This window comes from Stigmatopora nigra, chromosome 12, assembly GCF_051989575.1.
Source record: "Stigmatopora nigra isolate UIUO_SnigA chromosome 12, RoL_Snig_1.1, whole genome shotgun sequence".
In the NCBI taxonomy this organism is placed as follows: Eukaryota; Metazoa; Chordata; class Actinopteri; order Syngnathiformes; family Syngnathidae; genus Stigmatopora; species Stigmatopora nigra.
The window spans coordinates 325,086-338,633 of record NC_135519.1 but is presented as its reverse complement, the minus strand read 5'-3'; the positions used below and the strand labels follow the sequence as shown (position 1 = coordinate 338,633).

The 13,548-nt window shown below is 41.3% G+C and overlaps 1 protein-coding gene and 1 long non-coding RNA gene across 2 annotated transcripts in view; both read left to right on the top strand.

Moving 5' to 3' along the window:
• LOC144205014 (uncharacterized) overlaps positions 1-7,408 on the top strand; it is a 9,037-nt gene extending 1,629 nt beyond the window's left edge. Inside the window, exons 1-2 of the long non-coding RNA XR_013327991.1 lie at positions 1-6,900; positions 6,969-7,408. The exon at positions 1-6,900 is cut by the window's left edge and continues 1,629 nt beyond it. This is a non-coding gene — a long non-coding RNA (uncharacterized LOC144205014). The remainder of the gene's footprint in view (positions 6,901-6,968) is intronic.
• fbxo28 (F-box protein 28) overlaps positions 1-13,548 on the top strand; it is a 51,485-nt gene that overhangs the window by 11,211 nt on the left and 26,726 nt on the right. Inside the window, exons 2-3 of the mRNA XM_077729034.1 lie at positions 8,317-8,426; positions 10,435-10,573. Coding sequence (XP_077585160.1) covers positions 8,317-8,426; positions 10,435-10,573 — 249 coding nt within the window. The remainder of the gene's footprint in view (positions 1-8,316; positions 8,427-10,434; positions 10,574-13,548) is intronic.

Here is a 13,548-nt window from a genome sequence, read left to right as displayed (position 1 = left end):
ACTCCTACCAGCTGCCACTTGAGTGGCGCCATCTTGGTTGCAGTAGTAGAACAGATTCAGACACAAGAAATTGACATTGTAAGGCTTGATAAAACTGGAATTACACAAAGTCTTCCACAAAGTGGGGACATTCTGAAGACTAAGACTGAGGTTGAAAATTGAATTGAATGTTTTTAATGTCATTATACAAGTATAATGAGATTAAAAGCCTTCACTATGTCGTGCATAAATAACAGCAGAGATAAATAACTCATTTAATAATTAGTCAGCGTGATGTCAGCAGAGTGAAGCGTGCTAGTTCTGTCTCCAGGATGCGTTCAATGGTTGGTTTTGGAGACGTTCAGCGCCAATTCGCACCACTCGCTGAGTCTATGGATGAAAAAAACAGGCAGACACAACCAAGATACGGTGTGGATAAATAATCATTGAATAAGCAATAAATAAGAAGTCCAAGTGAGGTCAACAGAGTGGAGTTGGAGTGGGCTTGTTCTGTCAGAAGTCCAAGATGGTTGGCCAGGATGGTGCCACGGTTTTGGAGTCGTTCATTGCCTATTTGCACTGCTCCCTGAGTCCATAGACGCTATACCCAAAAGTTAAACACAGAAATCAATATATAGTAATGAAGAATAATCACTAAATACTAATGATAAATAAATAATCATGAAATAGTAATAGTTAGATTAGTGATAAAAAATATAAATACTAAGTAGTTCAAGTACTGTATTTTCACACTTATAGGGCGCATCTAAAAGTCTAAAATTTTCCCCAAAGTAAAGGCTGTGCCTACTAGGACGAGGCTCGTCAGAAAGACAATGCTGAGTTACTGTGGAGGTTAAGCACGGTGGCCCAAATAGGAAGAGTTTCTCAAGCGCTGGATAATGAGAAAGAGCAGCGGGGAGAAGCATCTCTACAGTCACCATTCGACTAAGGGCAAAAAAGCTTTCTGATGAAATGAAAATTGAAAATTTTCATGGAGTTCCGTCTAGGTGCTTTCGCTTCATGAAATGGAACCATCTATCCCCACGGGCAAGAACTACGGTGGCACAACAGCTTTTGGCAGACTTCAAAGAAAAGACGGCAGCCTTTCGCTCTTACTGCAGCAAAATAATTGCAGACAAGCAAATCCAGCCTAGCCACATCACCAATATGGGCGAGGTGCCACTCACTTTCGACATTCCGACAAGCCACACTGTCGACAAGAAGGGAACCAGCATTCACAGTTGTGCTTGCTTGCCCTGGGAATGGTCCGAAGCTACCACCCATGGTGAGGAAGACGTTGCCGATGGAATATTTTCCTGCCGGTGTCATTGTCAAAACCATATTTAAAACAAAGTTGCGAACAGCTTGGGATGTCCGATGGTATATATAGTTATAAAAAGAGCGGCAGGCAGCGTCGAGCGAATTACGCGACAATATGTGAAAGGATTGTGGGTGCCTGGGCTTAAGTCTCGGCATCAAGTTCCAGGAATGCCCCGCCAACCAGTTGGACTCAGACAGTGACACGTAATATAACATGTTGGATGGCGAACTTGTCCAACTCTTCATTTCAGATACAGATGAGGAGTTTGATGGTTTTGTGGATGGGCAACTGCTACAACCTCTATCAACATGAGTCTGTTTTCCTTTAATAAACCACAATCAAACTTATTTTTGCTCATGCTGTTTTTGTAAAAAAAGAAGAAAAACTTGCTAGCATACCAAACATTAGCATAGTGCTGGCACCTTTTAGCCCAAAGCGTCTTTTGTATTGACAGAAAGTAGAAATTTCAATCTCAAATGCGACTGTGCCCTTGTAGGCGGTGTGTTTTCGAGGCGTGAAAGTACGGTAGTGGTAATAAGTCTTGATTATGTCCTAGGTGCAGAATTTGAGTTCATTATGGTGACAGCTCTTGGGAAGAAACACGCGATTCACACGATGGCAGCGAACATGGATGCAGTGGTTCTTTGCTTTCCAGTTTGGTGATTTGTTTTCTCAGTCTTAGTTATTTACGAACATCTGCGAGGCAAACTTCTTCTACCATCTCTACAATAAGGCTTTTGTTGAGTGAGTGATGATGACAAAGCCTATGTCCGATTATTATAAAAGCAGGAAAAACACAAAACGAGATAAAGTGTGGACGAAGCTACCGCCACCGGCTGCTACTTGAACTTGGTTGCGATGGCAACAATGGATACAGACTCATGGAAAAAAAACTTTCTGGCTGACAAACTCACACCTTGGAATATCCTCTAAAAATAAGATAAAAAATAAAATCAGACACAGGCTTTGTCATCATCATTGACTTGACAAAAGCCTAATTGTCATTATACCCAGCTCCGTATGACGAAACTGGTAAAGCTTCTTCTCCACAAGTGCGCCCTCCCAGGCAAGGCCCAATAAATGACAATTTCAGACTCGTTAGCCCTCCGTCACGATGGATACATCGCATCACCCCATGAGTGCAACCAAATCCGGGCGACTGCAAGTTTGCCTCGCCGATGCCAACAAGAATAAAATGGATCACTTACCTCTCGCCCAATGTCCTTCATGTTACCTTAATCTGAAGTTATTCCATAGAAGGGATTTTGTGTCCTGCTACTGCTGGTTCAAAGTCCTGATGGCTGTTGGAAAAAGCTGTCCTCAAGCTTTTTTGTCCGTGCTTTGTGAGACCTTAAGCGTCTGCCAGAGGGTAGCAATTAGAACAGGCCAGGGTGGTATGGGTGCCCAAAGATGTTCTCTGCTGAGATAACGAGGGCTGGCAATATCTTCCGGTGACTGCAAAGAGCAGCTGACGATCTTCTGGGCAGTGTTAATCACTCTCTGCATGGCCTTTTTGTCTGCTGTCGTGCTTCCAGCGTACCACACTGTAATGCAGTATGCCAGGATGCTCTCCACAGTGGCTCTATAGAAGGTTGCCAGAAGCTTGTTATCCAAGTTGTTCCTCCTAAGTACCCTGAGGAAATGGAGTCGTTTCTGGGCCTTCTCCACCACTGACGTGGTGTTTGTAGACCAGGAGAGCTTATCCGTGACTTAGACTCCCAAGAATTTAAAGGACTGGACCCTGTCTACACATATTCCATTTATGAGGAGTGCGGCCAGGTGTGTGCTGTGCTTGCGAAAGTCCAGGATTATTTCTTTAGTTTTCATGGTGTTAAGTGTGAGATTGTTCGCCGAGCACCAAAGAGACAGTTTGTTGACCTCATCTCTGTAGGCCGACTCATCCCCACCTGAGATGAGTCCGATCACAGTGGTGTCATCGGCAAATTTGAGTTTGACTGGTGGGTTGGTGTACAGTCGTATGTGTACAGGGAGTACAGAAGAGGACTCAGTACACTGCCTTGAGGGGAGCCAGTGCTCAGTGTAATGGAGGAAGAGAGGTGGGGACCAAGTCTAACAGTTTGTGGTCGGTTGGTCAGGAAGTTCTTTATCCAGCAGCAGATGGAAGAGGATACTCCAAGGTGGGAGAGTCTGTCATTCAGAATACCCGGCTTTATGGTGTTAAATGCTGAGCTATAGTTAATGAAAAATATCCTCATGTAATTCCCATGGTGCTCCAGGTGGCTCAGTGCTGTATGTAGAACACCGGCGATAGCATCCTCAATGGACCTGTTTTCTCTATAAGCACACTGGTGAGGGTCAACTGAGGGAGGGATTGTATTCCTGATGTGGCGGGCTACCAAGTTTTCAAAGTACTTCCTGATCACAGGCGTGAGTGCAACAGGCCTATAATCATTCATGCTGTCAATGGGATGATGGATTGTTGCAGGGAAATATTGGAAACATTTTGTGAAGACTCGAGCCAGCTGTTCAGCACAGGCTTTGAGCACCTTCCCAGGTATTCTGTCTGGGCCAACAGCCTTCCTGGTGTTCACAGACCGCATTACCAGTCTCACTTCCTGTTCCCGGAACTCCAGTGTATTGCTGCAGCGTAGTGGTGGGGGAGTTGAGACTGGGTCTTATTTGTCAGTCTCAAAGCGGACAAACAAATGGTTCAGTTCCTCCGCTAGTGAGGCATCTGCGTTAACAGACATTATTGTTATTGTAGTTGGAAATGTGTCGTATGCCCTGACATCTTCTTTAGGTTATTTTCTGTGAAGTGCTTGATAAGTCTGAAAATACAACTTCAGGAGCAGGTTAAGAAAGGGTGAGATCAATTTAAAAGGGAAAAAGGTTTATTACCGGACTGCAAGATGGTGGGAGATTGCTCAGACAGCTGTGAACCTCTCACAGCCTGTCTTCCTCGGAATTTTCTCTGAATGAACACTGGGTCAGTCTTTATATAGGAACACAGGCTAATATTTCTAAGACAGTGATGTAGGAAAGAGTTTATGTAAACATAATTTTGTGCTAATATGGTTGGACACTGGCAGGTTTAAGTTGTATGCAAACACTATTTTTATAGCTCACACAAACTGCCGCAGCCTATCTTATATTGCGCGTTTTGAACAAACAGTTTCAAAGCGAGTGGGCCACGTTCCACAATACAAAGAAACAATTGCAAACCCTGTTAGCCAGCCTGTTACATTTTGTCAGGCGAACAAACAATTGCAAGGCCAGCTAGTTAGTTACCTTACAATTCATGGTGCTAACAAACAATTGCAAGGCCAGCTAGTTAGCCTATGTTACATTCCACTGTCTTAACAAACACTTGTAAAACCAGTTTAGCCACATGGCTCGACATCAACAAACAATTATTAAGCCTGTTGGCAGGTCTATCCCACAGTGCTCCTCAATTTTCTTAGTGTATGCTGGCTTGGCCTTTTTGATGCCTCTTTTCTGCTCTGCTCTGGCAGCTCAATATTTTATCCTGTCCCCCGATCTGAAGGCAGCGTTACGGCATTTAATGAGTGCCTGTGTCTCACTGGTCATCCAGGGTTTTTGGTTAGGAAAAATGTGTATCCGTTTATATATAGTGACCTTGTCAATGCAGTTTTTGACGTAGGAAAGTAGTGTCCTTATAGTCCTGGAGGTCGTCGTGTTCAAAAAGTTCCCAGTTGAGGCGTGGAAAACAGTCTTGCACCTGAGAAATAATGTCCTCGGGCCAAGTTTTTATTATCTTTATTTTTGGCCTTGTTAGCCTCCGGAGTGGAGTGTACGCGGAGGTGAGAGATGTACAGAAATGGTCTGATCCAGCTATATGAGGAAGGGAAGTGGCTTTATATGGATGTTTGATGTTCGAGTAGACATGGTCCAGAGTTTTGTCTTTTCTAGTATTGCTTTTGACGTATTGAATAAACTTTGTTAAAGTCTTTAAACACGCTTTGTTGAAGTCCCCAGCGACAATAAAAACTCCATCGGGGTGGTAAAGCTGTTGTTTGCTTCGACATACTTTGAGTTGGCTGGCTATCCACGAAGATCTCAGAGGTCTCCAGATGTCCTCGGAGATATTAAAGGACTGTTGGTAGTATGTTTTGAAATCCGGTATCTCACATCTACTTCCGATAGTGATTAAATCTTGGCGACCGTTGGATAACGAACGACACTGACCTGGAGAGCATAAAGCTGCTGCGTCAGTGCGCGCCGCCATTTTTCAGAAATGCCAAAGGGCTTCCATATGCTGCAGGATTCAGAACTTCTTAACCCACCATTCACAAATGGTTTTATTCAATATAATGCTGAAAAATTTTGTTCTCGGTTGACCGGCTTGCTTGCTTTGGAGTTGACCGACCTTTCTTGATGATTTCAAGCTTTTTTTTTTCATTTTGAAAATGCCTTTGACAGTAGATCTGCAAACATACATTTCCTCCAGCCATTGCGGGATGACAAAACTGCTATTAGATTAACACAACAATATATTTGCTTGTGCAGCTTGCTCCAGATACAGTTTGGTAACTGGCTAGTCCACTCTATCAATAGCCAATCATAGTTTGTGAAAGCGATGACGTATCCCTACGCCTGCGAGAAGGCAAAGACGTATCCCTACGCCTGCGAGAAGGCAAAGACGTATCCCTACGCCTGCGAGCAGGCAAAGACGTAGCCCTACGCCTGCGAGAAGGCAAAGACGTATCCCTACGCCTGCGAGAAGGCAAAGACGTATCCCTACGCCTGCGAGTAGGCAAAGACGTATCCCTACGCCAGCGAGTAGGCAAAGACGTATCCCTACGCCTGCGAGTAGTCAAAGACGTATCCCTACGCCTGCGAGAAGGCAAAGACGTATCCCTACGCCTGCGAGAAGGCCTTGGTGTCACCAAACCTAATTCTGATGATTTAAAGCAACAGTCCTATCGACGCTTGTTTAATGCAGCAGAGCCTGCAGAACTGATTGTGAAGGCTTTGTGGCAGATTTCTTACCCTGGCAACAAATAATGGCTGAAATTTGATTGGTTAAATACTTCAATATGAAGACACAAACACACATCTGGAAGCAGTGCAACCAGGTGGAAAAGCAATGAAAGGTAGGGAACAGACAATTTGGAATGATTTAATAAGTATTCTTGGACTAAATATAATTAACATCAGTCTGTGATTCAGATATTTCTCAGGCCAACAGAGAAGGCGTTGAATGCCCTGAAAGCACACCACTGGATTCCTGTCAGTATCAGCAAATATGAACAATGTTCAAGAATCAGGGACAAAGTTGAAGTTGTGCTGGGGCTGGACACTTCAACAAGACAATGACACTTAACACTGCTGTAATTCTACTAAGGCATTCATGCAAGTACAATGTTCTGGAATGGTCGTCCCCAGACCTGATGAAAATCAGTGCTGTGATTTAAAGTGCGCTGTCCATGCTTGGAAACATAATTCCTGACTGAACTGGAGATGTTTTGTAAAGAAGAATGTTCAAAAATTCCTTCAATCAGCATTCAGACCCTCACTAGGAGCCTTTTAAGGCTGTTATTTCTGCAAAGGGAGAAACTACTAAATACCTTATCATTTTTCTGTTGGGGTTCCCTGTCAATCAGCCCAACAGGTTATCGGTCAGCACAAACACATATGCAATTTATTTTTAAAATTATTATTAACAATTTGCTTTTATGTTTTACAGGAACATAACCAAGGCAGAATTTGATCATTTTACCCAGCCAATCCCAAGAAAACCTGCGGCTGACTGGCAACCAGTCTAGGGTGTAGTTTGGCTTTTGCCCAAAGTCAGCTGGGTTAGGCTCCAGCAACCGCTGCAACCCCTTCAAGGATGTGCGGTATGGAAGATGAATCCCAAGAAACTAAAGTGCAGTATTTGTGGCGACACTGCAACCATTGGAGCAGATGAGACTGATTTTAATTTTTTTAAAAAACTTTTTTCAGTGGTGTATATATATTCAATAGAATGTTTGAAAAAGCTAAATACAATTAAAACAGTTTTCAGTTAAAATTGTTTAATTTCACTTTGATTGTGTGCTTGATTCTGTTATGACCACGGACATATTTGTCAGTGATACTTGATGTCAAGATGTTTTGAAATAAATTCATTGGTATAATTTCTCAGTTTACTGTTTGGCTTGTTTATTTTTTCTTTTTTGTTAAACTTGAAATCGCCAAACCTGCACTTTTTATGTAGTGGGTAATGATCTGGCCATATTAGATTGCCTAACCACATTCACTACAGTTTGTGGTACACCCGTCGGTATCGTGAAGGCCTTTTTTTGCAGTTTTTTATTTTTAATTACATTTCATTACTGAATGTATTTTTTTTAAAGAAAAAAAATATATTGCCATTCAAATATCGGCTATCGGGGAAACATTTTTAGATATCATATCCCTTATTGGTCGACCTAAATTTTTGGGAAAGTGAGTACTTTTTCCATTTTAAATTGGTAATGTCACTGGGAATTTTAGCTTAATGTACAAATCCAGATTTTCTTTTTTGCAATCTGACTTTACGAAGATCTGTTTTACCGACATTGATCCCATGCTCATTCAATAAGTAAAAATAACCAAAAATATGATAACCATTAAATGATAAATTCTGTTTTTTTATATACTTAATCGGTACCTCATCAAGTAGTATTCAGTTTAAGAATATTACATATTGCTCCCACTCAGCAATGTGTTTACTAATGGTTTGATTAGTCGAAAGATGTGATGTAATGAAAATGATCGTGAATCCTGAATAATATCCGATCTTGTGATCAATTTTGTTTGGGTCCGATACTCAAAAATGAGCCCTATGAGAACACTGATACACTCTCAGATTAGCAAGTCGCAAGTGGCAACAAGGTTTCCATTATTGTCTTGTCTGCACCCAACGACAAGAATTCAAGTGCTGTCAACTTGAGACTTTGTTGTCAATGTCACAATTAATAATTTTCTCATGTCTCCTATCCTATTGGAATCTTAGCCTTTAATTTTGTGTTATATGGATAAAATTGACTTGATTTGTTTGCACCTTGCAGATTTGTAAGCGAATGGATATGATCTGCCAGCGTGTTCTTAATCAGGGCTTCCTTAAAGTGGAACGTTATCACAGCATGTGCCAGAGGCAAGTCAAAGCTCAACTTCCTCGGTAGGTGTGATATCATTACCCTTTTTTCATGTCAAATAATAGACTTTTGTTTAGTCTGTGATAAAATGCAGTAGTGTGGTGGTGCGCAAGTCCACTTCTTTGATATTATTCTTTCTATAAGCTTTAAGAATGTAGACCCTAATGTACATCTATTTCAGTTCAAAATTATGGCGATATTCTTAGTCAACAAAAAGGAGTGCATAATTTTAGCGATGTGTAACCAGCACATGCTTTATTATAGTACGCTTATCTAGAATAAAAATAAAAAACAGTATGAAAAATTGTTCATATTGTCTTTTGAGCATTGTAGTTTTCAAAATAAGGAGGATGCAGGGTTTTTATCTTTTTAAATTTTTATAAAGCAAGTTTTCAAATAATACTGTCATCATTCCCCTCATCGTGCCTTCAACATTCGCAGGTTCAGTTCATCATGTTTTTTTATATTAAGTATAATATGTTGATAAAAATGTCAAAATTCATGCAGATACTCCCAAGCGGAAGCCAGGGCTCCGCTGAATTGGGTGGCACTAAGCGCTGAAGTAAAGAATCTCACTGTAGAAGAATGACGTGCAGAATAATATCAAAAGTTCGAGAAAGATTACGTTTTGCCATTTCCTGGTGTGTAAGAATTACATGTGCGCGTATGTATATATCGTATGTATACATGCGCGTATGTGCATATTATTGGTTTTAGGAGGGCCTTAGAAACCAAACCGAAATTGTTTTGCAATAAATCATATGCGCACACTATATACTGGAACCTGATAGGGGCGGTACTTGGACAATTCGCCAAAAGACGTTTGGCCGACGACGTTTGGCCGACAGCGTTTGGCCGAACGGAAGGCCCCGGCCGGGCGGACGGCCCCCGCCGAACGGACGTCCCTCCGAAACGGGAAAGCGCGCAAATCCGATTTTGGTGAAACGACCATTCGGCGAAACGTCCATTCAGCGAAACGTCTTTTGGCGAATTGTTCGGTCACGGGTAGGGGTATGTCCTTAGCCTCTTCTTACACACACCCCCTCCACATGCCTGACCCCACCCACATACGCCTTTTCTCTATATAACAAGCGTGTCGGCCAGAAGTGCTCTCAGTCAGGCTTTGAAACTCGGCGCATACACACAACTCTCCGTTTAAGACTTTAAGACATGAAAATATGGTATTTCTTTTTTCAAATTGAATAATTTGATATTTTGCGTTTACGAAGAAGCATATTAACTTACGATATTGACCTTAATAAAGTGCTTTTGATTCAAACAGTATCTCAGAAATACCACTTGTGGCTATTTTTCTTAAGATTTTGCCTTTAAAGCAACACATTTGTACTCCTTAGAATAACCATGAATATGGAGATGAAAATTGGGAATCAAAGGGGCAGGGCATATTATAAGTAAGAAATTGTAAAATGTAAAAATGTCAAGGAACCTTTCGGGGTGCATCTTATACGTGCTGGTGGCTTATATGCGGGAAAATACGGTAGAATAGTAGTAATTATAGGGGTGATCCTACTTTGCGGTTTTTCGGTTATCACAGCCCAGGTCTGGTCTACATTATCCGCAATCTTCGAGAGATTAATGCATCTAGTTATTTCCTACAAAACCTTCAGTCTCGGTAGTTTTTTGAGAAAACAATGTATCAGTTTCCTTCAACTTCATAGCCACTCAGAGCCAAGCTATCACGCACAGGCAAAGCACGGTGCGTGCCATTGTCCCTGGCGGTGCTGTCGTGCTGTGAGATTTCATCTCAATGACATTCGCATTTTGCCATTGCTCATCGTGTTTTGCCCATTAGTGTAATAAATTACTAACTCTGAAATACTAAAATAGGTCCTCTTAATTGATCAAATTATTTAGTTAAATGCCTCTTATATTATCATTTTGGAAAAGCTGGCAGCTTCTTTATTTTTAAATTCATTGAGTTTGATTGTAATTTGTAACCTTGGAAATGAATGCTATCTCACTGTTACTGTCTAATCTGTTACTGACCTACTTTACCTTTCACCCTGTCAGGCGAGAGTCCGAACGGAGAAATCATTCCTTGGCTCGTCATGCTGACATACTGGCTGCCGTGGAAACGCGCCTTTCTCTCCTTAACATGACGTTCATGAAATATGTTGACTCCAACCTGTGCTGCTTCATCCCAGGAAAGGTTTGCTGTGTTAACTTTATTCTCAGAAAATATCTTTTTTCCACATTTGTAATAGTCATGATTTGCTAATGGTACTTGGTCATTTTGAAGATCATCTTCTAAATTGATGACATTTGTTAGAAAATGCAGTATCTCATAAAAGTGAGTATCGTCAATACTCGCCAAATCAGGGCTCAATGTTTGCGGCTTCAGTGCATCGTATTTTTTTCCTGTTATTATCCCAAATCTAAAGATGTTCATAAATTCAAAATTCACTGCCCACTCAACTCTAAGAAGACGAGGGAGAAAAGTCAGCACTGGAAGAAGAAGGCAAACTCTTTCCAGCTTTGTTTTGGGTTGATGACAACATGGTCAGAGCCATCAAATTTGGCAATTGTCTTGAATGTGTCGTGTCATGTCCTTGTACAAAACCATATTTTTACAAAAAAAGGAAATGGCAGTCACCACTCCACTTCCCTGATCCTTCCGAAAACTTCCCAAAAACCTCTTCCTGCTGCTCCCACGACGCCTCCCTGAAGATTCCATCGATGATCCGATGCCCCCCGAATCTGACAATAAGTCATTACCTTATTGGAATAAAGCTCTCAATAACCTCTGCACTAATTCTTTATTTTCATCATCTTCACGTCACCTTCATCATACTGCACAGGACTCTACATTTTTGGAGGATTGAAATCAAACGGCCTTGTAAGCACAGCGCTTAAAGTATTGGTTTGCGGTTTCGTAATATTAATTCCAGTTTTGATGAAAGCTCAAACTAAGGTGCTCGCTGACACTTTATTCCAAATTGTCATGTAACTCGTGCAACGCTGCCTGCTTGTCTTTGAATGGAACAATGTTTGCTGTCCGACATCCATCACTCCCAAGCCCTTCGCAACAATGCTTTTGTTCTTTCGTGTTCAATCCATCAATTATTCACACCTGCATTCTGTTGTCCTTCACGTGAGGCCTTTCCTTTGTATAGCCACTACAGTAATTCCTTGACATACAAGTGCCCCGACATACGAGCAATTTGAGATACGATTAACATTTTGAGCATGTATTTACTTTTAGATACGAGACAAATTTAGATATACAAGCATACAGCCAGCCTTCCTTCTTCAAATCGCAACTCGTGTAATCGAGCATTCGAGTCAGCCACAAGAAGCTGTTTATGAGAATTTTTTTTCCCACCGCAACTACCTCGTGTAAATGTCTCTGCGAGCACTTGGTGGAGCGTTCAATTTTTTGGGCAAATTAGAACAAAATGTTTTTCCATTCCAATATTTTTTGTTTTTTTCAGAGGGTTGAACGAATTCATTAGTTTTTAGTTCATTTCTATTGGTAACGTTCATTTTCGATATAAGGAAAACAACATACAAGCTCAATCCTGGAACACATTTATGCCCGTATCTCAAGGTACCACTGTATACGGTGTTGTTTCTGTGACTATTGAGAGTGCTTTTGAGGGTCAAAATCGCTATGACAACACGGAAGTCTAATGCCTCATCAGTCCTCTGGGATGTAGCACACAACTGTCCCGTTACAGCTCCTCCATCTGACCAGGGGGAGATCTCACGCTCCCATAACAATGATGGAATGCTTGCTTCTATCGTCCACTGCTCACAACTGACCCTGCGTGCAAGACAGCAGAGGTATGGCTGAAGCAAAGCATGTGGGAAAGCATTAGGAAATACTAAAATGCAATCAAAATAATATTGAAAAACAGCAAAAACACAACTAGCGAGAGCAAACGGAGCTACCGCTACAGGCTTCCACTTGAGCGGCGCCATCTTAAAAAAAAAAAATATATATATATATATATATATATATATACAGTGGTACCTCGACATACGTGTGCCACGACATACGAGCATTTTGCGATACGGGTAAAATTTTGGGCAAATATTTATCTTGAGATACGAGACAAATTTTGCTGCTCATGCATCATGGGCACTGTCTCTCTGGTCGCAACCCCCTCGTGTAATGTCTCAACAAGCACTGGGCGGAGCCATACATTTTTTTCAGTGTTTTTCTTCCTGTTAGTGCGAAGGACGTACATAGCACTTCTCTTTGGTAAGTGGTCATGCGTTATCCTATTGTGAGGACATTTATGTGCATCATTTTCTGAATATTTTGAAGGGAATACAAAAGCGAACAACCCTCGATAGGGTGCATCTAAAGGTCAGGGTGGAGGCGGGGCAAAGAGAGCCAACCCGGGAAAAGAAAGGTATCAAAATTTAAATTAAGTTTAGTGTGAGGTTGGATTAGTTATTTTTGAGTTTGTCTGCTTCGTAATCCAAGTTCATTTATTTGTTGTTACGATCGCGTTGCTGTACAAAAAGTCTCCCCCCTCTCTCCGTCTCCCCTACACGAAATTTGTCTAATCTTAGTACTATTAAACACATTTTAGTTTGTTACTTTGTTAATAGATAGTGAATTAGAACAAATAAAATATTTTTCCAATCCAATCAACTGTTTTTAGTTCATTTCTATGGGAAACGTTCATTTGAGTTACGAGTAAATCGACATACGAGCTCAGTCCCTGAACGTATTAAGCCTGTATCTCGTGGTACTACTGTATATATATTATAAAAATATTAATACATGACAGTATTTACGGTACTCAGACGTTCGGTTGCCGGAAGTTTGGTCGGCGGTCGTTTGACATGACAGTTTACTGTTGAAACCAGCTCTCAAAATTATATACGTGAGAGAGTTTTATATCTAAATATCTACTGTTGAAACCACCTCTCAAAATTATATTCACCTGGGCGACTAAACGTCCGGGCGACCAAACGTCCGGGTGACCGAACGTCCGGTCACGCCCTCATTTCTGCGTTTTTGTCATTATCTTTTTATGAACTGAAGAAATAACACTTAAGTACAATGTAAAGTAGCCACTGCAGAGCTTGGAAAGTAAAAACTAAATATTGTATGTAGAAAATATCTCTAAATATAGCAATGTGTGAAATGCTGCCAACAAAAGGATGCAC